This window comes from Prinia subflava, chromosome 8, assembly GCF_021018805.1.
Source record: "Prinia subflava isolate CZ2003 ecotype Zambia chromosome 8, Cam_Psub_1.2, whole genome shotgun sequence".
Classification (NCBI taxonomy): domain Eukaryota; kingdom Metazoa; phylum Chordata; class Aves; order Passeriformes; family Cisticolidae; genus Prinia; species Prinia subflava.
The window spans coordinates 9,359,582-9,384,962 of NC_086254.1; the positions used below are offsets into that span (position 1 = coordinate 9,359,582).

At 45.9% G+C, this 25,381-nt stretch overlaps 1 protein-coding gene across 1 annotated transcript; it reads left to right on the forward strand.

The window, feature by feature from the left end:
* The first annotated feature begins 6,030 nt into the window (after positions 1–6,030).
* APPBP2 (amyloid beta precursor protein binding protein 2) lies at positions 6,031–25,287 on the forward strand. The gene is made up of 13 exons (XM_063402854.1): positions 6,031–6,207; positions 14,876–14,964; positions 15,645–15,796; positions 16,331–16,454; positions 20,439–20,607; positions 21,246–21,335; positions 21,771–21,838; positions 21,917–22,022; positions 22,311–22,435; positions 22,571–22,656; positions 22,973–23,163; positions 23,530–23,695; positions 23,933–25,287. The coding sequence occupies exons 1-13, from the start codon at positions 6,067–6,069 to the stop codon at positions 24,184–24,186; spliced, it is 1,761 nt and encodes a 586-aa protein (XP_063258924.1). The 5' UTR covers positions 6,031–6,066; the 3' UTR covers positions 24,187–25,287.
* The last annotated feature ends 94 nt before the right edge of the window (positions 25,288–25,381 follow it).

The window sequence follows — 25,381 nt, forward strand, 5'->3', positions numbered from 1 at the left end:
CATCCTTGATGCATTTACAAAAATGGGGAGTGCTTTTCTTGGTTTATGCTTAAAGGAAGCAAATGCTAAGCAGAAACTGCCCATGGTTCCTCAGCTTTATATTTCAGATGCAGAAGTCAGGTTAAACCACTCACAGTTAAAAGCTTTTTTTACTTTAGAATTAAATTAATTTCACAAAAAACGTTTCTAACCCAAACACAATATTTATTTGACTTTAATGATAGCTTACCCTCATTTTGTCTAACAGTTGCTGAAATGAATCCACCTCAGAATGCTCAGGTTAAACACTTAAATAATTTCTCAGAATTAAAGGCCATGATTCCTTTTGTGATAAAAAGTTCAGTTTTTCTTTTAGCTGGGGGTTTAAAAAATCTCATATTGGCTTAAACTAAATTAGTTACATTTTTTTTACAACAGAATTCCTTCCCCTCAGCTGGATCACACAATCAAAAGAAACAAGACAGGTACATTTAAATTCCTCCTAATTCCCCCTCACAGTGTGGTGCTGGGTGAACAGCACCCTGCCCTCTCTTCTCTAGCAGCTTTAAAGTTACATTTTCCAAAAGCCATGACTCATTTTGTCTGACAGATGAAATATATGTAATTATCAACACACAAAAATTCACATCAGCTTAGTGTCAGATATTAAAAAGTTCATCATTTAGGTACAAACTTATTAATTATAGGAATTATTATAGCAGAAAGCAGCAGTGCCCTCCTGGCTTTGGCAAACCCACGTCCCTTAAAGTCTTTTTCACCTGAAAATAATCTCTGCATTTGGGAACTCACCTTCATGTCTTAGTGCTTACAGACACCTCAGAATGTTTCTCCTTCCCCCAGTCCCTAATTAAGCCCCTAATTAAGCTTCATCAGCCCAGCTGACAGTGCCCAAAGGTTGCTACACCTCTTGCATAGCCAATGTAAAATGTACAAATAACCTCAGCACGGGGCTCAGATAAAGCATCACAATCTTGTGTAAAAGAGGAAACTAAAAGTGAACAATATCCACGTTTTTAAAGGTTTTTCTCACTCAGTGGAGGAAGGTGGGACCTGACCACACAAGGAGTTAACACCCCTGGTCTGATGGATAATGTGAATTTCTCCTCTTGCCCTGAGGTCTGACCATCAGGCACTGGTTTCACAGCTCACCCAGAACAGGACCCTGAAGTGGATGTATATGAAAAACAGAACTGAAAATGTATTTATCTGGGTTGCAGTAAACATGAAAGGAAAGGAAAAAGAAACCATTAAAAAAAGATCTGACAAGTTCATGTGGATGCTCTGCATTTAGCTCTTGTTTTAGAGCAACAGTCTGTTATGTTGGCTCCTCTACAGTTTAATGATTTCCTGTTAAGAATTTAAAATTAGAAGCCTCCAACAACTTCCCCATAAACTATTTTCAAGGTTCCTTTAATATCCACATCAAGGAGATATAGTAGGTTCATATGTTATCCATGTCAGTTCACTTCCTTCCCACTTCAAAATAAGCATATTGTAAGGAAATTCAGCAGGTTTTTATTGTTTTCTTAGAACCTCTTTTTCCACTAACTATGCCCAGATATAGTAATTAAAAAAAACAAAGCTGTTCACATAAACAAGCTCACATTTAATCCATGACAAAACAAGAACTGCTGGTCCAATCTGAAAAGCCTAAACTGGAGCAGATAGTGATCCAAATCTTAATTTCCCATTGATGAGTTAGCTCAAATTTTCAACTCCATCCATACTGAACTTCCTCTTGGTTACCACATGAAGGTTACAAATGTTTTTGTGCTCTCTGAAAGTATCTTACCTTTGAGGAAAGCACGCAAAAAACATTTTCTCACTGGCAACACATGAAACAGGTTCCATATTTTTCACATCCAGGCTTTCCAGAACTATATACCTGAAAAAAAAATATATATAGTACTTACTTATTTACAAAATCGTTTGAGACAGCATATAAAAGGCAGAGCATCTGCAGGCCTCCCCTCTCAGTCCCTCAGCGGGTCAGTGAGAGGGCTCCCAGACACTGATCACCTCTTCCCTGCCAAAAATCACCTCCCAAATTCACCCACCAGAAACGCTCCTGGTGTGAGCACTTCCTAATTGATTTCAGCTAAAAATGAATCAGGTGAAGCTGCAGGTGACTCAACCCGACCTTGGGGGCACAGCAGTGAGAAAAAAGCAGCTGTAGGAGAGGCAATTCTGCTGCTTCCTGCGTGAGCTTTAATGAACATACAGCTCTTAATTTGGCTGGACTGTAAGTCTACAAGCACAACAGGAAAAGAATAAAAAAATCACTATTTTTCAATTTGAAGCTCAGTTACAGAGTCAGAAATTGTAAGATAAAGACAACAGGCTTCTCTCTGCAGAAATTTTCAGACTAAATTGACTTGTTAGCCATCCAGCTATGGTTTCACACACAGATTTGGAAAGGAACCATGGAAAGGTTTGGGTTGGGAGGGACCTTAAAGCTCCCACACCTTCCACTATCCCAGGCTGACCCAAGCCTCATCCAGCCTGTCCTGGGACACTTCCAGGGACCCAGGGGCAGCCAGGGCCTTGCTGCCCTCCCAGGGAGGAATTTCTTCCCAAAATCTAATTAAAATCCACCCTCTCAGTGTGAAGGCCTTCCCTGTGCCCTGTGGAAGGAGTCCCTCTCCCTTGGAAGGCTGAAGATGGGTGACCCTGAAGAGTCTCTGTGCCAGGCTGAGCAATGCCAGCCCTCAGCCTTTCACAGGAACAGCCTCTTCCAGCAGAGGGGAGCTTCAGCAATTCACTGCTGTGTGAAGGAGTAACCCAATACCACTGTCTGGTTGAGATTTGGGGTTTTTTAAGCGTTTTGAGCTTTTGGGGAGGGTAGAATATCAGCAGTTTCCATCACTTATCCTCCTAAAATTATATTCCATAATATAATATAAAATATATAATAATATTCCACTTATCCTCCTAAAATCACACAGCCATGCCTGCAGATACAAAATCTCCTCCATACAAACTCCTTCCACTCAGGGAGCTCTGACAGCCCAGAGCCTGTTTGATCTCTGGAGGCAGTTGGATTTTTGTTTTCAAATAACCCTGATTAGATTTTCTTTCTACATTTACCCCTGGTGAGCCTTGCCTGCACCCCCTTCCCCTGGAATGACACCCAGATGTGCCCCACTCCAGGCTGTGCACACGTGAGGGGCTCACACACCCAGCTGCATCTTCAAAAGCTCAGCCTGCAGCAGCCAGACCCACTGAGGGCTTTTCCCCAAACAACATCCAGCCCCAGCCTGCTTTCAGGCACTGGCAGCGTGTGGAAAAACCCTTTAACTGTTCCTCCACATAAAAAAAATAAAGGACAAGAGGAAAGGGAAAGATACCAGCAAAGATAAGGAAATCCATCAGAAGCTGTGCCAACAAGCATTGGAGTCAGGAGGATTTCCCAACATCTGCAATGATTAACGAGCGATTGCATTAAAATAATTTACGGATGTGAAAAGCACATTATTGAATGGAGATGTTTTGCTAATAAGCTCCCTATATGGTTTAAGGAAAATAAAAAAGGAATTAAACAAACTCTATAATTAATGAGTAACCAATTACTTAATAAAACGGTCTGTTGTCAGTTTGGCTGCTAAAGATGTTATTTTGATGCTTATTTACTATCTCAACACAGTGACTGAGGACTCCAACTCCCTGTAACACCTTAACCAACAGGCTAACTACTTATGATAAAAAAACCACTAACCTATTCAATATATAAATATATCAAACCATGCAGTCTTAATAAAAAACAAATTCTTGTATATTTAAATATTCCTGCATATTTAAATGCTATCTCTATCAAGAAAGTAAGTTACTTTTGCTATGAAGATTAGCTTTCAGGCTCCACCAAAATAAGTTACAGACTGAATACATAACACGATCCAGAGAGATTTTATACAATGCTTTTCCTTCACAGATACATTTATTTCTTCTTCTGAATAGGCACACTCTAGTTTCACCTACAAAAAAATTACCAGGCAGTAGAAGGTGCAGCCTGGCTCACTTTTCAAAACAGAGTAATTTATCAAGAAGATAAAGTCCATTGCCACAGTGCTTGAAAAGTATATTTAACCTCACTGCTTTGTTTCTTTTTAAAGAAAAGTCACTAGATACTTTATTTCAAAACAAAATAAAGAGCATTATAAGTTCAAAAAAGCCCTTTTTGATACCTTGTCAATACTTTCTTCCTTCACGCACTGGAAACCAGCTCTGTTCTGCTGCTAAAAAACTTCCAACCCTCCCAAACCCAGCCTCAAAAAGCGACTGAGCTAAATAGCCCCTACCCCGGGGAGGGCTGACTGCCAACAGGAACCAGCTGTGTCCCCTCAGGTGAAATAAATCCTCAGCATTTCAGAAAATAAAAGGAAAATCTGAAGCCACCAATAGGAAAAACAAAACAAAACAAAACAAAAATCTAAATAAACAAGAAAAAAACCACCAAACAATCTTCCACGGTCTGTTTGTGTCACATTCCTTTCTTCCCACCCCGTAATATTTCTTTCTGCAAGTAAAGGACAAAGAATAATGTCCTCTCACAAAAATGGGAGGAGCAGCAACAACTTTGGTTTAAAAATAATGTGCTCTAAGCAAAACACCAGGAGCTCTGCCTCCTGTAATTTTTAAAATAAAAAAGAACAGTAACAGTCCTACATGAGCTAAGAAAACATGAGCAACAAAGATTTCATACAATTATGATTTTTTTTTTCAGTTTTATGATTATAATGTCCTGTAACAGTAAATTTCGGGTGCCCAAACAGTGCTCATATGAGCTGCCAATGCACCTGGAGGTCATGGAAAGCCCAATATTAGCTGGGTGTTAGCACAAGTGAGCTGTAAATGATATTTACGCCCTATGAGAAGTCTGGGCTGGGTGGGACTCAGGGTGTGAGGGGCGGTATTTGATTATTCGATGCTCAGCCCCAAAAGATAAAGCCCGGCTGGTTTGTGTGGGCTGTGGGGTCATGGTGGCCGATCCCACCGCACTCCCTAAGGCTGCCTGGAAGGATTCACAGAATCCATGGCTTAGGAAGGAATTTTTAAAGCCTATCCAGCCCAAGGCAGGGCCACCTGGAGTAGGAATGTGTCCAGGTGCGTTTGGGGTGTCTCCAGAGAGGGAGATTCCTCTCCTTCCCTGGGCAGCTGGTCCAGGGCTTTACCTCCCTCACGCAAACTTCTTCCTCGTGTTGGGGTGGAGCTTCTCGTGCTTTAGTTCATGGCTATTGCTCCTCGTCCTGTCGCTGGGTATCACCGGAGAGAGTCTGGCACCATCCTCTGACACCTTTGAGATGTTTATTACGCGTTAACGAGATCCCCTCTCGCTCTTCTCCAGGCTAACCAGGCCCAGCTGCCGCAGTCCCTCCTCATCAGGGAGATGCCCCAGACCCTCCATAAATCCCCACCCCAGAGCACTGCCCTCCTTCCCCCTGAGCTGCTTCCCTCGGGCCTCCTTCACAGCGCCCCGTTACCGCCACTACCGCCCGCCCGGGCAGGGCTGCGGGGAACGCGGGGCGTGAGGGGACGCAGGCAGGGAGCCGAGAGCCCCGGGGCGTGATGGAGAGCGGGCGGGCAGGGGGATGAGAGCCCCGGGGCGTGATGGGGAGCGGGCGGGCAGGGGGATGAGAGTAGTAGGGTGTGAGGCGGGCAGGCTGCGGGAGCCCCTGGGCGTGAGGCAGAACGGGCAAGGGGATGAGAGCCCCGTGAGGCGGAGCAGGCGGGCGGCGGGAGCTCCGTGAGGCGGAGCGGGCAGGGCTGCGCGGTGTGAGGCGGAGCGGGCCGGCGGCGGGAGCCCCTGGGTGTGAGGCGGGGCGGGCAGGGCGGCGGGAGCCCCCGGGCGTGAGGCGGAGCGGGCGGGCGGCGGGAGCCCCGTGAGGCGGAGCGGGCGGGCGGCGGGAGCCCCGTGAGGCGGGGCGGGCAGGGCTGCGCGGTGTGAGGCGGAGCGGGCAGGGCTGCGCGGTGCGAGGCGGAGCGGGCGGGCGGCGGGAGCCCCGTGAGGCGGGGCGGGCGGGCGGGAGGCGGCGGGGCGGAGGGAGGGGAAGGCGGCTCCGCACAGCCAAGATGGCGGCGGTGGAGCTGGAGTGGGTGCCCGAGACGCTCTACAACACGGCCATCTCGGCCGTCGTGGACAGCTACGGGCGGGCGCGGCGCCGCGACATCCGCTCGCTGCCCGAGAACATCCAGTTCGACGTGTACTACAAGGTACGGCGGCGCCGAGCGCGGCCGGGCCCGGCCGGGCCTGCGGGACGTGGAAGGAGAGGCGGCCCGGGCCTGGCGTGGCCGGGGGCGCGGGGCTGAGGGCTGCGGGGTCCCGCCGGCGCGGGGCGCGGCCCGGGGGCTCCGGGCCTGTGGGGCCGCCCGGGCTGCGGCTGGAGGAGCGGCGGCTCCGGGCTCGGGCTGTGCCGGGGCCTTGTGGCTGCCCCCGGGAGCCGCCCCGAGGCCGCGGTGAGGGGCTGCGGAGCCCCGGCGGGGACGCGAGGACGGGGCCTGGCCTCGGGGCTCGCAGGGGGAAGGTGCCTCTCGCTGTGGGGGAGCGATGCGGGCAGGATGAGGCCGAGCTGGATGTGCTGGAATATGTTTTTCCTTTTCCCCTTCTTTTTCTTTTTTTTTTTTTTTTTTTTCAATAATGTATCGGACACGGTGATGTCAGTGGTTGAGGGAGCAGTTTACCGTGGTCTAGTATAAATGATCTGGGAGGAACCAGATGGAAAGAGCTGACAGTTGTTTAACGCTGTAGTTTATTAGCATTAAATTATTCCTCGGTGAAAGGGCTGTTCCTCGTTCAGCTGCCCCTGGAATATACGGATTTGATGTAAAAGGTGCACTGAGATGGCCCATTAATTTCTTATTGTCCAGTAAACAGACATTTCATTCATGTGCAGGAACAGCTGGAAATGAGCATTCATCAGGGGAGAAACAATGTCTATAGAAACCCCCAAAAACCTAAGATGAGGAATAGCTCTCCTTTCCTCTGCCAGCAAATTCCTAAAAATTTAGAAGTTTCTAAATGAAATAATTCTTTAGACTAATCTTTGTGAGCCAGGGGTAAAGACCCATCATATACATGGAGAGAAGTAGTATTTACTGTAGACAGGGAAAGGCATTGAAACGGGCATGTACATTCTCTGTGTCCTGGTTATTTCATGTCTGCCTCAGTTACTGAGAAGGATGGAAACCCATTTTTCTGACATATGAGCACGTTCACAGATAATGATGTGATTGACACATCAGCTAAAAACTAAAGATATGAAATTCACCATGTGGAAGAATATTTTGGGGGTTACTTTCAGCTGTTAATAAGTATGACTGTTGACAAATAAACTTCCTTGGCATTGCCTGTTCTCATGTTCATTCAGGTGAGAGGATGGTGCTCTGTGGCTTTTAAAAGCATGAAATAAAACCTCCTTCTGATAGAAATATGATGATAGAAATATTCAAGGATGTGTTATTCTCAGCTGTTTAAAAACTCATCTGTAGGTGAGCTTGATAGATCACTGACTTTTTATGTTTTTATTAGCACTCTTGGGTGGTTGCTTTGAATCAGGTTCACGTGGAGTTGTTCCATGCTGAAGAAGATCCAGCAGCACATCTGATTTCTGAGGCTCTGGAGTGTGTTTCTTCTGCCTGTGTCCCTGGGTTTGTCACCTTGCTGGGCAGATGATGGTGAAGGTGATAAGTGCCTGCCCCCAAACAGTGTTTGGTTGTACAGACAGTACAGCTGTTGTTAATGACAGTGGTTATTTGGAATCACAGACTGGTTTGGGTTGGAGGGGACCTTAAAGCCCATCTCATCCCACCCCTGCCATGGCAGGGACACCTTCCCCTGTCCCAGGCTGCTCCAAGCCTGGCCTTGGGCACTGCCGGGGATGCAGGGGCAGCCAGAGCTGCTCTGGGAATCCAGGGCCTCACCCCCCTTAGATATTTTTTCCTAATTCTAATCTAAACCTGTCCTCTGCCAGTTTGAAGCCATTCCCCCTTGCTTTTCCTGTCATTCTGTGTTTCTCAGCTGGAGTTTTTGAGCTGTGTGAGGTGCAGTGTTCCTCTTCCAGCCCACATGCACAGGATAAACCGACCCGGGCCATGCCTGCAGTGGGTGTTGGTGGCTGCAGGAGCAGGCTGGGCTGTCCTCAGCGCTGTCTTTGCTGTGTGTGACAGCCAGCTTGGATGGGACCTGCTCTAGAGAATGGCATCCCTGCCCTTGGCTGGGGCTGGAACTACTTCAGGGTCCCTTCCCTCCCAAACCATCCTGTGTTTCTGTGACTGTCCTCTTTAGCAGCCCCTTTCAAAGAACCTTATCCACAAATGTCCCTAAACCCTGGACAGGGAGCTGAAAGGAAGCAGCCACTGAGTGGTGTCTGCCTCAAGGCCACCCAGATCACATGTCTGCTGAAACTGTTTGTTTCTCTGTGCACCAAAGGACACCTGCTAACTGCTTCTTGAGTCTCTTTCTGGATGACAGTAAATTAAATCTGATTAAATACATCAGGAGTATGGATCAATGGCAGCTGAATGAGGTTAGACTGGGGATGGCATCCCTCTCACAGTGTGTGTGGTGCTTGTTTTGGTTCTGGGCAGTTATTTTGAATGTCAGGTGGATATTAAATCCCAGCTCATCATGATGGGCCATATTCCCTGTGTCCTGACTGTTGAGTTCCTTAAACAAGAAGTAGAATTTCCAAAGCCCTTCACAGTCTTTGGAGTAAGACAGACTAGAAGACCTCCAAATATTTGTTTGACTACATGGTATTTGTTGCTGTTGTGTTGGAGGGTGTCACTTATTTGTTAGTGTCCTGTATTACATTCATTTTGTGATGATTAAAAGGAATAAAAAACGTTTCCAGTCTTTCACATGTAACTTGTAAGTAATAGTTTTTAATCTAGGTATTAGTCATGGTTTGTGGTACTTGAGAAACTGCCACTGATTTTTGCAAAAAATAAAAGGTGGTACCAGTCAGATTTTGGTTTCATCTGTGGTTGTTGTCTGTGGCCATGCAAAAATGTTTGTCATATTTATTGGTATTAACACTCCAACTTTGCCAGGCTTGCCCAGGTTTCCCAGCGTGTCCAGGTTGATTCAGAAGCTGGAGGTGAGGTACAGCAGCAGGCACAGTCAATGTGCAGTTATTTAAAAGGGAGGAAAATGCCAGCAGTGTCTTGGTGCTGCTCCCCGGGGCACACTCTAATCCAGTGTTTGGCTCCATTGTCATAACTTACTGCCTTTATTTCCCTCTCCTTAACAAATCCAGTTTATTTTACCTCTGCATCTTCCAGAATTGTTAAATTCTGGGACATTACAAACCTGAGTGGGGAATGATCTGGGCTAGCTGAGGACGTCCTGCTGCAAGGTGACAGGAACAGGCAGGTTCCTCACACTGAGCATGTTTATCTTTCTGGAGCATTCTCACACAGTGACTGCAGCTCAAAACAAGACACTATCAAATAATCATGATCGTGGTAAAACAACAAACCTGCTCTGCTTCTGCTGGCTATCACTGCACATCTCTTTTTCAAGCACTGTTTGACTTTTCCTTGCTACCATTAGAAAAATAAGAGGCAGAGCAGGATGCCTGTGAGGATATCCTGGAAATTTCCTGCATTTGAGCTACAAAATATTTAAATGTCTTATTAATCACAGCTGTATTTTGAGGAGCTTAATAACTAGTATTATTACAAGTACCATCTGCCTCTGGGGGGAAAAAATAAAAATGTACACACATCTCATACTTTGTTTCCTTTGGGTGTTTGCCAGGCTTGTGTATATCCTGGTTGGTTTTTTCCTTGTTAAACTAGTTAGGTTCTCTTGCTTTTTGGAGAGGGAGGATAAGAGAGAGGCTGTGTAGGTTTTAGAAGCCAAAGAAAGAAATGTGCTGGGTCTCATATAAATGAGATTCAGCATATGAGCAAAATGCCAAAATTGGATATTAAAAAGTAGTGATAGCTGGAATAAACTGCAAGTCAAAAAAAAAATACAAACCAATAAACAAACCCAAAACAAAAAACCCCCAAAACTCCTGGAAAAATCAATTTATTATATTCTGTAGTTTTTTGGGGTGAGGGTAGTGCTTTGAGGGAGGGTGTTCCTGTAAAGAATCAAGTTTGTTGGCAGAAGTCAGGTTTTGAACTCTCCATTCAGTGTCTTGTACAGAGCTCAGTTCTTCCCCCTTGTGCCTCTGCTTTATACTCTATTTTACATCATTATCTCATGGCTGGTTCTCAAGGTGCTTTCCTGCTTTAGTGCTCTCTGTCCCAGGGATTTGTTGCAGTTACACAGAGCCAGCCTCACCTTGGACTGGTGTTGGTTAACAAGGAGTTCCATCCCATGTTCATTTTCCTTTTGGAATGTCTTTTCTGGATTGTGTGTTTCTCTTTTCTTCCAGTTGCCTTTTCTTGAAAATTATTTGTTCTTGGAACATTTTCTGGTGAGGTCATTAGCCACAGGAGCAGTTGGAGATGAGATTAATTTGGTTTCTGTCACATTTATGTATTCTTTGAAGCAGTGGAAATGAACAAACAGGAATTTGCTGACTGTTGACAACGAGCAGCATTTGTCCGTTCTCTGCATTGCAGCAGGGGTTGAGTTTACTGATGGAGAATCATTATAAGCATCATTTCTGTCCATTAGAATAAAGCAAGCTTGTCCCAAGGCTTTGTCTCCAGGGGGTTTGATGGAGTGAGAAGGATGAACTCCCCTGCAGTGAAGTGTGGCTGTGCTGCTGCTTCAGTCCAGAAGAGCACAGGGGAGGCACAGCCAAGGTCACCAGCACAGGGAGGGACCAGAGCACCCCGGAGCTTTCTGAGGGGGAGCTCGCAGGACTGAACCCCCTCGTGCTGCTGTGGTTCCAGGTTAGACATGAAACGTGTGTGGGAAGGTGATTTCACACACGTGTACAGCCTCTCTGTCACCTGGCAGAGCAGAGTGTGCACCGAATGCTGCTGGGCTCAAATCAGAGCCTTCTAGCACCTCTTCAAATTAAAGCCTCGCAGTGAAGGAGAATCATTACCTCACGAGTTTTTGCCAGTTATTATTATTAACACATGCCTCATTTCTGTAGTCTAAATTTAGATGTGAACTGAACTGTCTTTCCTTGTTACGTCTTTACTGGTTTGAAACTTCTTGTCTCCTAACTTGTACTACTCAGACTGTTCTGGGGTTTTTTTAACCTCTAACTATGGGTTATGTTTCCTCATCCTGATATTTTCCAACCTCCCTACCTTTTCAGTATCATTGTTGAGTCTGAGACACCAGAACTCATCATAATTGAGATAACGAGGTCACATCATGAGCAGAGGTGTTGAGCCCCTGCTGAACAATAATTCCTATTTCCACTTCATTTCCTCTGGGCTGATTGAGCTCCAAGTGGGCTGGGTTTTCCCAGTTCCTGAGGAGATCTCATGTGTTTGTGAGGCTCAGACTTTGTATCCCTCGTGCTGGGCCCTGCGGAACCCAAACTCTGCTGCTGTGGCCCAGAGAGCAGAGCAGGTGGGAACACTGGGGTGTGCAAGCACTGGGCTCTAAAAGTTGTCTCTGAATTCATGCTAGTTCAATAACTTTGGATTTTTTTTCCTTGGTTGTTTATTTGATTTAGGTTTGTACAAATCAGCCTCGTAGCTGGCATTGTGCTTTCCAAGGAGTGCTGGAATTCTCCTTTTTTAATGCCTTAAACAATATTCACTAGAAGCAGTGCTTGTCCAGAGGGTCTGTAGATGACTTTGAAATTCATTTAAAAGCATGGAATGTACGTAAATTTCGAGCTGATTATTTTTGGTAATGAGTCATTTGTCAACAGACTGATTCCTGTTGACTCAGGAAAACTTTTTCCTTCCTTGTTGAGTGGGGAGGGAAGATGGTGGTTTCAGCCCAACTTTTTTCCCAAATTCTGCTGTTTAAGTGCACTGCCCTTCCCCAGTGTGGCCTGATACTCCATCTCACATTATTAGGCATTACAAAACATGCTGGGGAGCTTCTTGGATTTCCTCTATCATTCTTACTGAAATATCTGTGTTTTTCAATCCCCTTCCAAACTGGAGCAACAGGAGCATATTTTTCAAATTGCGTCGTCTTCAGTTCCTCTTCTAGAGGATCCTTGTACAGCTGGCTGGAATTAACCCCCATCTACTTAAAAAGTGATTTTTTAAAATATTTTTATTATGTTTTGAGGAAGTTTAGGGTTTTTTTTTTTAGCTCAATCTACCCAGGCCAATAATGTTAATAGAATTATGATATACTAATGAAGTTACAAGTTGATGTCATTAATATGTTTAATTGTGGACACCACAATGTGCAGCTTTTGTAACACCCACCTGGATGTGCAGTTAAACTTTCTGCCTTAGATCCTAGGGAGGGTTGTCGTGGGTTTCTCACAGCTGTGCACAACAGCTGGATTGGGCATGTCATAGTGCACCTGTATATTAAATTTATACCTGTCCTCAGTGCCAGAACTCGTGTGTCAGCATGAGCTGATGGGGCTGGGAGTCATCTTGCAGCCTTTGAGTCATTTTTCCATAGTTAAAGACAAATAAATCCCTGGTAGGTTCCAAATAGGTTAGGCTGGTGTCTAAAACACATTTCTCTCCAGAACAGAATAGTTCTTTAGAGGTCCAAAGCTGTGTGTTCGTGTCAGGGCATGTTTTTCCTGAATCACTGTTTTGTTTTGTTTTCGTGTTATGTAGCAAGGCTGTGGTCAGGAATTCTGTCTCTCTGGAGCTTTAACAAGAGAATCATTTCTTCAGCCCTCCCAATTGCTTCTCAATGAGTGTTACTGGATCTCCTGGAATTACTTCACAGTTTGACGTATACTCACTATTTCCATGTCAAATTTCATTTGAAAATATTGCTGTAACAGCCACAACAGTTCTCGGAGGCTTCCAGCTGAGTGAATTCCTCAAAATGTTTGCCAGTATGTGAAGGAAGGGGTTACAGGGATAGTAAAAGTCCTAAAGATGATGTATTTCAAGTTAGAGCAGTGAAAAATTGCAGCTTGGACTTTGGGGCCTGAGCCAAACTTGACATGTGCCCAAAATTATTGATGTTCCAAAACTGAGGCTGCAGTGGGACCTCCCCCCTCCCTCCCAGCCCAGCAGGCCATTTACTCCTTGGCAGTTTCAGAAGCTCATGTAAAAGGGATTCTCTCCTTACAAGTGTTTATGTAACCTCATAAATGTATAAAATTCTCCAAGTCTTACTGTGGTTAATTTTTGATAAACCAGGAATCCCTGGGATTTTGGGTTAGCACTGCAAGGTGATAGGAGGGAGTGATACTGTAGTTGAGGATTGTGAAGTGTGATGGTGTTTTTGGTTGCCTTCAGTCCTGCTACAATGCTTTGGGGACGTGGCTGAGCTTTCTCCAGAAGTGATCTCATCCATTATTGATGAGATGCCCACCTTCACTTTGGGCATGGAATTCAAACAGCTTTTTTTTTACTGCAGAAATGACATTTTCAATTTTATAGAGCACTCACTATGAGACAGCTGTGCTGAAGGAATGAGAACATTTAACCATGACTGTAGCTTTTAAATACAGCAGCCTGGCTGTTCCTTCAGTGCCAGAGAGAATCCAGCTCCAGCAGGAGCTCTGATCCCTTTGAAGTGCAGGGACACGCTGCTTTATCTGAGCAGTAACTTTGCATGCAAACTTGCTCTGCTTTTTAAAAGGCTTCCTTTTTTTTTTTTTTTAGTGTTCTCCCAGCAAAATAGATAACGAAAAGGAAAACATTCATTTCTGGCAATTGACATTATTAGGTCAGAGTATTTTTGAAGTTTTTTTTGTAGGTTGTGTTGTTAAAATAACAAATTTGCTGTGCTCTAGAGCCAGAGTCGTGTGCTTTTATAAGAAGAGTTGACTAGAACGAAATTTCTGGCTGGAGATGTTCTCACATGCTGTGTTTGGAATATTAATTCATCAGCTCCCAGTGTTTGTGGAGAAAAAGGTGAAGCAGGCACCAGATGCTTATCACTGGGAGCATTTTAAGGCATTATTAAAACTGGGAGGAATATTAATGTTTTCATTTGAGCACTGATGGTGCCTGTGGCAGGTGTGGAGTGATCCTTCCTTAGGTCTTGTACTCTGCTGTGCTCCTCTGTGGGTCAGGACCTTTAAGATAATGGGAATTAATAGTTCACAATGGATTTCTCTGACATTTATTTGCACGGTCCCTTTGTACCTGTGTAAATCCGTAGCATTTATAGCCTGATTTGGCAGGACTTAACCATGCACTGCATGGACAACTCTCTGTTTGTTGTGAGTAACTCAGCTGATAAATTTGCTTATCTGTAGGCACAAATCACTGTGGGCATAAAACAAGGCAGTGTTTTTATTAAATGCATGAACAGACTCCAGTTTTCCCGTTTACTGGTGGGGAATCAATCAGGTGTCAGTGGGGCAGGGCTGGTGCCTGTCTGTGGTGCTGGCATTGGTGAGTACAAAACTTGTGGGTTTGGCTTTATTTATATCTGATATATTTGCATTCCCTCATCTTAGATTATGTGTCATTTCAACATCTTTTGAAAGCATTTGGAATCAAAACTGTCAATTGTATTTTTTACTGGCTTCAGTCATTTCTTGGCTTTGTCTTGGATTTGTAGCTTACGTGTGGCAGTGTTTTGGTGTTGCAGGAGGGCACAAACACCTGGAAATACATCCATAGATAAAAAAAAAACCTTGAAACCACCTATGGACCTCTCATAGTTCAGCTGTTAACACTGAAATTGTGCTCCTGAGGTGAAATCTTCTGATACAGGAGGTTACTTCTTAGCCTGCTGAATTTCAATGCTTTAAAGTCTAGATTTTATCAGAAGTTATCTTTGCTAGTAAGATGGATTTCCCAGAAAAATTCAATCTTAATTTAAGATTAATTTCCCTGTTTTTTTCAGCTTTACCAACAGGGCCGCTTGTGCCAGCTGGGTAGTGAATTTTGTGAACTAGAAGTTTTTGCAAAGGTGCTACGAGCTTTAGATAAAAGGTGAGTATCTTAACAGATCAATAATCCTCATTTCACCTCTTGATCTCTCCATCTAGGAAGAGATGTTAAAAAAGAGCACAAACAAAAAAAAACAAATGATGCAAACCCCCCCAGTTACTCAACACGAGAGGTCGGTGCCCGGAGTCCCTGGGGGTGGCAGTCACAGCACCCATTTCCTGCTGATTTTGCAGATCCTGGGGAAGCTGATGGGATTGCCCCAGTTTGAAGAGTTTTCCTGTCATTAAATATTCCGATTTGTGGTGTTACAGATTGACTGTTTCAGAGCAGACTCTCTGTAACCGGGATGAGCTTTGAGCCCTCAGACAGCGGTCCCGCCCATCGCGTGTGTGATGGTAATGGAGCCATCACTGCTGTTTGTCTGGAGCCTGGGGGAGGCAGGGGGGGTTGTGGCCCCTCCCTGGGGAGCTGCAAACGCCGATTCCCGGTGTTAATTTTAATTTTGGGCAGCTTGTGTTTGGCTCCAGTGGAGGGTGTCCCTGTGAGGAGTTGGTGTGCCCTGGCTTTGTGGTGGATCACACCAGACCTGGGATCCTCAGCTGCAGCCTCACCGCGGGCCTGTGCTCATCTGCCTCGGGCTCCACTTCTCTCCTCTGAGTTCATGAGAGCCAACTGGCTGCTTTCAAACCTTTATAACCAAATCCTGCTTCTCTGTGTTGCAGACATCTGCTCCACCACTGCTTCCAGGCTCTGATGGACCATGGAGTCAAGGTTGCCTCTGTCCTGGCCTATTCCTTCAGCAGACGGTGCTCCTACATTGCAGAGTCAGATGCTGCAGTGAAAGAAAAAGCAATCCAGATTGGCTTTGTTTTAGGTAACTGCCTCTCAGGGGCTCTTTGCTTACTCTAACATTAATTTTTTTAACATTAACAGTTAATCTAACATTAATTTTTTTTCCTGTTAAAGATAGGTTTTTTAAAGAACTGTGTGTTTTGGAATGGAATTTTTAGAAAGCTACTTGGTGTCTTAAAAGAAATAGATTGGATTTTAATATTTAAGAATGAACTTTTTAGTTCAAACAGTTTAGGTTTAAAATTGGTTTGCAGATGTGATGAAGAATTTGCATGATTTTAGTGTAGGTAAGTTTTGGAGTTTTTTGACAGAAATCTGTAGGAAAACTCTGTATACCAAAAAAACATCCTGAACTGAACTATTATTTCCTTCAGCTATAGGAGAATTCTCCTCTCACATTTCATCCTTTGCAGGTCAGGAGGGTTTGACCTTGCCAGGATTTCTGTCTGTAGAAACAGGTCTATGAAATAAGCAATCATCTTGCAAGAGCTGAGCAACCCTTTTTCTCTGGAAAATGTTTTGCTCTTCAGTCGCTGTTTGTTGCTGATTTCTGCAGGGGGGTTCCTGTCAGACGCGGGCTGGTACAGCGATGCTGAGAAGGTTTTCCTGTCCTGCCTGCAGCTGTGCACCCTCCACGATGAAATCCTTCACTGGTTCCGTGCTGTGGAGTGCTGTGTGAGGTGAGCTCACCTGCAATTCCCAGGGAACCCTGGAGCAGCTCCAGGTGCTCCTCAGTGTTCTGCTGCACCCAAACGCGTTCCTGGCTAGAGCTGAAGATCAGGAGGTGCTTGTTTTACACTAATCCCTGGATTTTCAGCCTCTGAGTTGGCAGCACAGTACAATGGATTAAAAAACCCAATGTTTTGCTGTCCTGTGTAATCTCTCATGGGTAACACTGCTGGATAATAAGAGTGGTTCAGCAGTTCTTGTTTTCCCAAGGATTGTTCTATGTTGGACTTTGCTGAAGTTCTATTTACTACAAAGAGAATTTGCCAAATCTAAATGCAAACAATATAGATACAGTTGAGGAGAAATAAAGGCAGAACTTACCCTCCCTGACTGCAGACCCAGTGAGTTCTCTTGCTCCACGTTGAGTGCTCTGGGTAAAGATGTGGATGTCCAGTTTCTGTAGGCACCTCCAGCCACAGCTGAGAACATTTGGAAAAGGGTTTGGGTTTTTTGTGGTTTTTTTGCTGTTAGAGTTTTGGAGGTGCCTTGTTCTTGCAGAGGTTCACGTTTCACTGTCAGAGGTCTGTGTTTCCCTTCCCCCTGTGGGTGTGATGAGCTGCAGGCAGGAGCTGGCTCAGTTTTGTTGCTCTCCCCATGACCCACCTGGTTTTGCACACTCCAGATGTGCCCATGGGCACCTGCAGGCTGCTGGGCAGGGTTAGAGTAGGATTGTTTTTAGCTGCTGTAACAAAGAACAAAGCATGTGCTGTATTTATCTGAATCTAGAGCAAAACTTGTTTGGAAAGCTGCTCCAAATAAAGGCCTGCATCTTGTTTATGGCTGGGCAAGCACGAAGAGCAGAGAAGCTTTGCCAAGAGCTGCTGCTGTCCTGTGCCAGCCCCAGGGCCATGGCAACGCTGCTCTGCCTGCTTCTGCTGGCTGGCATTCCAGAAATGCTGCCAGGAGCCTGGGCACACACACATCCAGCTTCCTAGGACTGGGCAGTGATGGATGGAGAGCCACAGTTACTGCTTGGGCCTTTGCCTTCTAATTAATCTAAAAAAAGTTTTCTCCTTGTATCAGGCTCCTTGGCAAGCTGGAGAAGTTGCTTAAAAATAACTCTGTCACCTTCTCCAAATAGAAATGAGAAGAAAGGAAAGAAAGGGAGGGGGAAAAAGGGAACTGTCTCTGCTGGACAATAGTTGTGGAAAGGAGGTTTTCATTCTGTGCTAGAAGAAAGCATCCTGTGTTGGAATGAGCCCTTCTGACCCGGGGTGTTGGCTCTGTTTGCTGGAGACATCCATGGTTCCCTAGGGAGCTCTGCTGGGACATCACCCCTCTGGGCAGCAGGGGAATGGGAAGAATCAATGGTTTGGTGTAGTATCAAACTGAAAGAACATCAAACACTTTGAGAAGGGCTAAGTCTGTAAAATCCCAACACCTTTGTGTGGCAGAGTGCAGTCATTATACTCAGTTTGCTGCCTTTCAGCTTGAGAGGAAACTTGGTGCTGTTAGCACCTGATCCCACTGCTGGAGGCTCTCACCCTGGGCTTGCACTGGAGTTAGGGGGAGTTTAAAGGAAACAAAATTCAAGCCCAGCTTTTGAAAATACCACACCTTTTTCAAGTGCCAACTCTTGCTCCAAAGCTAACAAGTCAAATCTCTGGGAGTTGAATTAATTCGTTGCATTATTAATAGAGTTTAAAAAGTGTGAAGTTTTGTGTTATTTAAGCACAACTTGGTGTTTCCTTGTCCTGGGAGTTGTAAATTCTGAGGAGCAGTTGGGAAGGTGTGAGGTTTCTCTGAGCTTGTGCCCTGCTTTCCTGGGAGTGTGGTGCTCCTTTTGGTTTGCCTTCCCTCATTATTCTGTGTTAGACAATAAGGTACAGATGCACAACACAAAGACGTGGTTCTCCCACTTGATTGTTGCACATTTGGCTGGTTCTTGGGTTGTTTTCTTCTGGTGGTTTTAGACTTCCTAAGCTGCTGTGTTGGCTCTGAGACTGAGTTTGCTGGGGGAGGTTAGTCCCCAAAAGCTGTTATTGCAGACATCAAAGGAGGTTCAGAGCCATTAGCATAAACGTCCTGAGGCCTCTTCTCTTCCTCTTGGCTTTATCTCCTAAGATTCCTTTGGATTAATAAAGGATTTTTGTTACTCAGAACTGGATCACATAAACTCTGCTTATCCTGGAGGATTGGCTTAGGTTTAGCTTGGTTTTGGGGAGATTTCTTTGTTTCTAGACGGTATCACTGAAGCATCCAGACACTGGATATGATCTTTCCCAGGAGCTTATCTAAATTGCAGTGCTATCCCCAATGATTATTCCATTACATGGGATTTGGGCTCCGTGGTTTTGATGTTGCAGAGCAGCTCCCAGCAGAATGGTGTTGGCAAGATGGGGTTTTCCCTTTAGGAAAACTGTTTACTTGATTCTTCTCTCATTTCTTTATAATTTCTGTGTCTTGTTGCTGGAATGTTCCTGTGACCAGGCACACAATGCACTCGTACATCGTGTTTGGTTCTGAGGCTTTATTTAAGGAAAAATGTGGGTGTTGCTTTTTTGCTGTGTGTTGTTGAGCCACGGTGCTGTTTCCCACTGGAGAGCTGGAGTTTGTGTAGCCTTTGCAGGGTTTTGAAGGGCTTTTCTTTTGATGTTCTCTTGGTGCAGTAAATACACATCTGTCATGTGCTCGCCTTCACGCCCTGCTCAGGGAAAGGGGAACTTCATTTCCTTTCTTGTCACTATTTGAGTTTGGTGATGCATTTGGGAAACTGAGACAGTGTTGGACAGGCTGAGCTTTTAGGATGAACTGAGCTGTATTACTGAGGGAATGGCTGCAGCAGCTTAAATCTCTACTTGAGCAAGTGGAAACAGGTTTAGAAAAGAAATTGAGTAAAAGCTTCCCTGCTCACTCCTTCCCCTTAAACAATTTGTTGGAGGTTGTATCTGAATGTGATATATCAGGACTACAATGCTGTTCCTGTGCATTACCCACGCAGTTTGAGCCTCGTTGCAGTGCAGCCTCACGTTCTGTTTCTCTCCTGTGCTGCGGTGCCCTGGTTTCCCAGGCCTGGCTGTTTGCAGTCTGTTACTCACTGTCTGGTGACACACTGCTGGCAGGGACAGTGGGGCATTCACCCAAATCCCACGTCTGCTCACCAGCAGGTGTTTGCCATGCAGCAGGAGCAGCTGCCCTGGCTGGGAACCCAGCTTTGCCCTTGGGGCTTGGAATATCAAAACACACCCATTCCAAAAATGGTGTTCTAATTCCTCGGTAAAGCCAGTGAGCATCAGCCTGCACTGATGCACAAGTTCTTTACTTTCATTTATGCTAAGTGCCATGAGCTGTAACTCCTCTGGAGAAGCAGGAGCAGGTTTCACCAGTGCTGTTGTTGGCTGTATTTGGGTGTTGATCCTTGAGGTGGGAAGGCAGCAGGGTAGGAGAGGGAGGAGCAGGGGAGGTTTCAGTTGTTGTGGTCAATAAAATGGTCTCTCCTGGGGGAGCTGGATCTCATGTGGAGTGGTTGTGACTAAGTCTTATGTGAAGACCTCCCCAAAGCACAAAAATGCCCACTTGGAGCTGCTCAGGGTTTGGGGAAAAGCACAGGGATGCAGCACAATGAGCTGTGTTGTACCTGCTGTGGCTGCTTGAGGTTCCACCCCTTGGGAGGGAGGTGGAAGGGATTTCAGACCGTGTAGGGCAGGGCTGTGGGAATGGAACCTCATCAGTATTGGGAAGAGTGGATTTTATGGAGAATAACCCACAAAGGGACCACCCTGAAGTGGCTGAATGCAGCGCTGTGTCAGTGGGTGAGATCCTGTGCCATCTCCAGCAGGAAGAGCTCCTGCCTGTGCCCGGCTGTGTGAGTGACCCCGGGCAGGGCAGCCCTGCTGGGCTGGCACAGCTCCACCCCATGAGCGTTCCCAGGAGAGCCCCGGTGCTGCACGCAGGGCTGTCTGAGCTCCCTCAGCAGCCCTCTCTGCATCCCCCAGGTTGCTGCACGTGCGGAACGGGAACTGCAAGTACCACCTGGGAGAGGAGACCTTCAAGCTGGCGCAGTCCTACATGGACAAGCTGGCCAAGCACGGGCAGCAGGCCAACAAGGCGGCGCTCTACGGCGAGCTGTGCGCGCTGCTCTTCGCCAAGAGCCACTACGACGAGGTGAGGCCCGGGGCTCTCCTGGCCTGCCCCTCCTGCCTCTGCTCCCCTTGGCGCCTGTGGGGCACTGCCAGAGCAGTAATTTATTTATCTGCTGTTGTTTCCATGTGTTCTGTGCTGATCCATAGCTCTTCATGGACCAACAGGAAGATACATGTGGTACCTTGCCCATGTGTGTTGGTCACCTGTATATGAAATATTATAAAAGCTTATTGTAATAATTGAGAGTGAATAGCAGAACACAGCCTTTGCCCCTGGTTTGTAAGACTGTCTGAAGTGTAACTACTCCATTAACTGGCTTTCCTTTAACCCCTAAGTTCACTGACAGGCTGTTGTCCTGCACAATGGGAATTGTGGGGATTGCTTAAAGATTATGAAACGCCCTGTTCTGTCTGTAAAATTCATTGTGATAGTATAAACCTTAGATTAATATAAAATACTTACATATTCACTATTAACCTTAAAAGTGGTTCTTAAGTCTGTCTTTTAACACATAACCGGACAATTCATTACACATAAGCAATCAAACTGTATATTTTTTTATCATTTTGGAATGTAAATGACGAGCTTTTCAGAGGCGGGTAGTATTTGTTTCTGGATGTTCCAATGCTGTGGAGTTCAGCTCATTGTCTGTCCCCCAGGCCTATAAGTGGTGCATAGAAGCCATGAAGGAGATCACGGTGGGGCTGCCTGTGAAGGTCGTGGTGGATGTGCTGCGGCAAGCGTCAAAGGTGAGCCAGAAACCTCCCCTGGCTTTGGGCACCAAACTGCACCAGGAACAGCTGAGGAGAGGTTGTTACCTCCAGAATTCTCCTCAGGGGCCCAAGGGCTGTTGTTTGTGCTTGTCTCAGAATGGGTGAGAGAGTTTTGTTCTTATTTGTGTCATTCTGAAACTGGGTTAGAGCTGCACAAATGACCACTGTGCAGGTTCACAGGTTCACTTCCCTGCAAGGGCTCTGATCCCTCCTTAGTCTGGACCAGGTACAGCACAGCCCCTTCAGTCAGGCAGGATAAAACAAGAGCTTTATTAATGCTGTGCTCCTTTTCTTGAATAACTGAGAAGTCCTTTAATAACCACAATGATGTTCTGAAACCGAGAGCAGCAGTGAGTGTGGGGGGCTGAGCTGTGAGCGCACAGCTGCTCACGCGCTTCCCTTCCCTGCCAGGCCTGTGTGGTGAAACGGGAGTTCAAGAAGGCTGAGCAGCTCATCAAGCACGCCGTGTACCTGGCCAGGTAAGAGCCATTCCACAAAAACCCTTCTAAAATGATGCTCAGCTTGCCTCAGTTTGTAATGGAAGTGTGTTTGTGCAGGGAGCATTTTGGAGCCAAGCACCCCAAATACTCTGACACGCTACTAGACTACGGATTTTACCTGCTCAACGTAGACAACATCTGCCAATCTGTTGCCATCTATCAGGTAGGCAGCAGGACTCGTTTCTCTTGATGTTTTTCATCTCTCAGCTGTTGTAGTTAATTCATGGAGATAGAGAATTGTTGATTTAATTACTGCAATCATGGTGTTTAAAAAAACCCCGAACACCGCCTGCCATGGGGTTTTGCTTTGTCTTCCTCTGACTCATGTCTTTTATATAATTAGTTTCTCAAATATAGAGAGGACTTCAGAGCCAGTGGATGCATCATAGAGATGAATTTGGGGTTTTTTTCTGTGTTAACTGATGAAATTGTATTTTTGGAACCCTCGCAGACAGCGCTCGATATCCGGCAGTCGGTATTTGGAGGTAAAAACATCCACGTAGCTACAGCTCATGAAGACTTGGCTTATTCCTCATATGTTCACCAGTACAGCTCTGGGAAATTTGACAATGCACTGTGAGTACAACACACAGCAGCACAGTCAGTGCTGTAAATGAAGAGAAATGTTCATTACATTAACATTTCTAATTTTTTATCAGTCGACTGCTGACGTACATAAACATATCCTGAATTTTTTATTTCAACTCTCAGATTCCATGCTGAACGTGCTATTGGCATTATCACTCACATTCTCCCAGAAGACCATCTCCTCTTGGCCTCTTCAAAGAGAGTTAAAGGTAGTTCCCTTTGTGGTTTGAATCATTTGGATGTGTTCATCTGGTCTGGTCCCTACCAGCAACGTAGCTTGAGTTGTCTTTTTCAAGGAGATGTTTGTGGTCCTTGGTGTTTACAGCACACTTGTAAAATACAAACAACACCTTTTAAGGCTTATCCAGACGAGCTGGAGTGGGGGAGTAAAATTAGAGAATATAAAAATGTGTTGGGAGCTTGACACAGCAGTGAGAGCAGTTTGTGACAGACACAAAGCTGGGAGCTGTCCCCGGGGGTCTGGGGTCCCTGGGCACAGTGACAGCTGCTGTCTCCTGCCCCCAGCCCTGATCCTGGAGGAGATTGCCATAGACTGTCACAACAAGGAGACGGAGCAGAGGCTGCTCCAGGAGGCTCACGACCTGCACCTCTCCTCGCTGCAGCTGGCTAAAAAAGCCTTTGGGGAGTTCAACGTGCAGACAGCCAAACACTACGGCAACCTGGGCAGACTGTATCAGTCCATGAGGAAGTTCAAGGTAAGGCTTCACTCCTGACCTAAAATCTGTCACTGCAAATGAGGGGTTTCAATGGCCACAGCTCAGCTGGGGTAGTTCTGTGCTTGCAAAACTTGTGCTTCATCATTCACCCCAAAAGCTTTGTGCAGAAATAATCCATGGAGATGGATGTCCCTCAGGGGGTGACAGAGAGCTTGTGCTCTCTGCTGATCCACTTAGCTAAAGAGTTTGGAGAACTTGCTTTATGTTTGGCTTTGTTACTTTTTGCCTGTTAAAATGCTACTGTTTGAGCTGCTACATGGTTAATTCTCTTTAAACTAACTTTCCCCTCTTTTTGTGGGGTGGTGAGTGGGCTCTGGCTGACCTGTGTGACTCTGGCCCTGACAGGAAGCAGAGGAAATGCACATCAAGGCCATCCAGATCAAGGAGCAGCTCCTAGGGCAGGAGGATTATGAAGTTGCCCTCTCCGTGGGCCATCTCGCCTCCCTCTACAACTATGACATGAACCAGTATGAAAATGCTGAAAAGCTTTATCTGAGATCCATAGCAATTGGTGAGTGACTATGGGAGAGTCCAAGTGTTTAGAAAATAACTTGGTTAGTCTCTAGCCTGGAGAGTCTCTAGACTCTCTCTAGCTAGTCTCTAGCTGTTGGTCTCTAGCCAACATGCTGTGGCTAGAACACAAGTGGAGAATGTAGCCAAATTTCACTGGTAAAAGTAACCTGAGAACTCAGCTGTAGCCCGTGGCTATTTTACCTCTCAATTTGCTTTTTCTCTTGGGTTTCTCTAGGAAAGAAGCTTTTTGGTGAAGGATACAGTGGACTTGAATACGATTACAGAGGTCTCATTAAACTGTACAATTCCATTGGCAATTACGAGAAGGTGTTTGAGTACCACAACATTTTGGCCAATTGGAACCGGTTGCGGGACCGGCAGTTCTCGGTGACGGATGCGCTGGAGGACGTCAGCACCAGCCCCCAGTCCACGGAGGAGGTGGTGCAGTCTTTCCTGATGTCTCAGAACCTCGACGGACAGAGCAGCTAAGAACTCGGTCACTTCACCAGTTTAAGGTGTTTTCCCCCGGGTTGCAGGGGGAACAGTCATACTGTGAAACCTAAACCATGTAGTTCTCTGGGGGCTGGAATTTGCGTTGAAACACTGGTCCAGTCTACTGAAGAGTGCCCATACGGATGAATGTGTGTTAATTCCTCTCAGCATGTGTATGGCATGTTTAGTTCGGCTCACATTTTTAACTTGGTATTCCCAAAAAAAAAAAAACCAACCCCTTCTTTCTCTCTTCTTTCAAAAGAAGCTACTTTGCAGAAAGTCTGCAAGAAAACATTCAATAAAACTGTTTGAGTTCAAAAGAGTTGCATTGTTATTACGGACGGAAGGTTTCATCGAGAGCTTTCTGCTGATTGACAGAGAGAACAAAAGCTGTACTCTGAGGAGCTGTAGGAGAAAGGTCTTGCTGCTGTATCACTGTAGCAAAGTTCATGGTAAATAGCCAGCAAAGGGAGATGTGCTGGCCTTGGCTGCTGCCTTACCAAGAGAAGTGGCAAAGACCCACCCTGGAGAGCCCCATCCGCTCGTGGAGTGCCACCTGTGCTGTTGTGGATGCCCTGAACTGGACCAGAACAGATCCCACAGACCAGCAAGCACAGTGTCCTCGGTGCCACCACCAGTGAGCAGGACCAGGACACCTCAGTGGACCAGCCTGCTAAAAACCGCTCTTGGACCAGTGGCTTTAATTTAATATTTCTGCCCCTGCATTCACTTTGACAGTAGAACTCTCTCATTTAGGTGTCTGATCAGTGCAAATGATATCCATGTGATAGATCCAGAGCTAGGAAGTGAATTGATGGTTTGTCTGTACCCAGTGAGCTTCTGCAGAGATTCCTGGCAGTGCCACAGCTCCACACGCTCCGCTCTGCTGCAGCCACTCCTCCTCTCCTGCTGACGGTGGCCACACCTTGTTTATACCAGTGAAGAGTTTTGTATTGCAGTCCAGTTCCATGTTCTGTTTCTGGAGAACACAACTTACTGTACAGTTCGCAGGGGTCAGTGGAAAATGCCAAAAAGCACAACAGGTCTTTTTTTTTTGTGATGCTTCATTTCTACATTAAACAAGAGTACAACCAGAAACCGATTCCTCACGTTACTTTACGAAGCAGAGCTCAGCTGTACAGACCCTCTGAGAATGCCTCTCTCACTAGCTTGTCTTAATTCCTCTTCTCTT

Excerpts from the sequence above, each read along its gene's own strand:
- APPBP2 (XM_063402854.1), top strand. The coding sequence starts at position 6,067 with ATGGCGGCGGTGGAGCTGGAGTGGGTGCCCGAGACGCTCTACAACACG. Across the intron at positions 14,965-15,644 it reads CTACGAGCTTTAGATAAAAG|ACATCTGCTCCACCACTGCT; the intron begins GTGAGTATCTTA and ends TCTGTGTTGCAG. Across the intron at positions 21,839-21,916 it reads CACGCCGTGTACCTGGCCAG|GGAGCATTTTGGAGCCAAGC; the intron begins GTAAGAGCCATT and ends GTGTTTGTGCAG.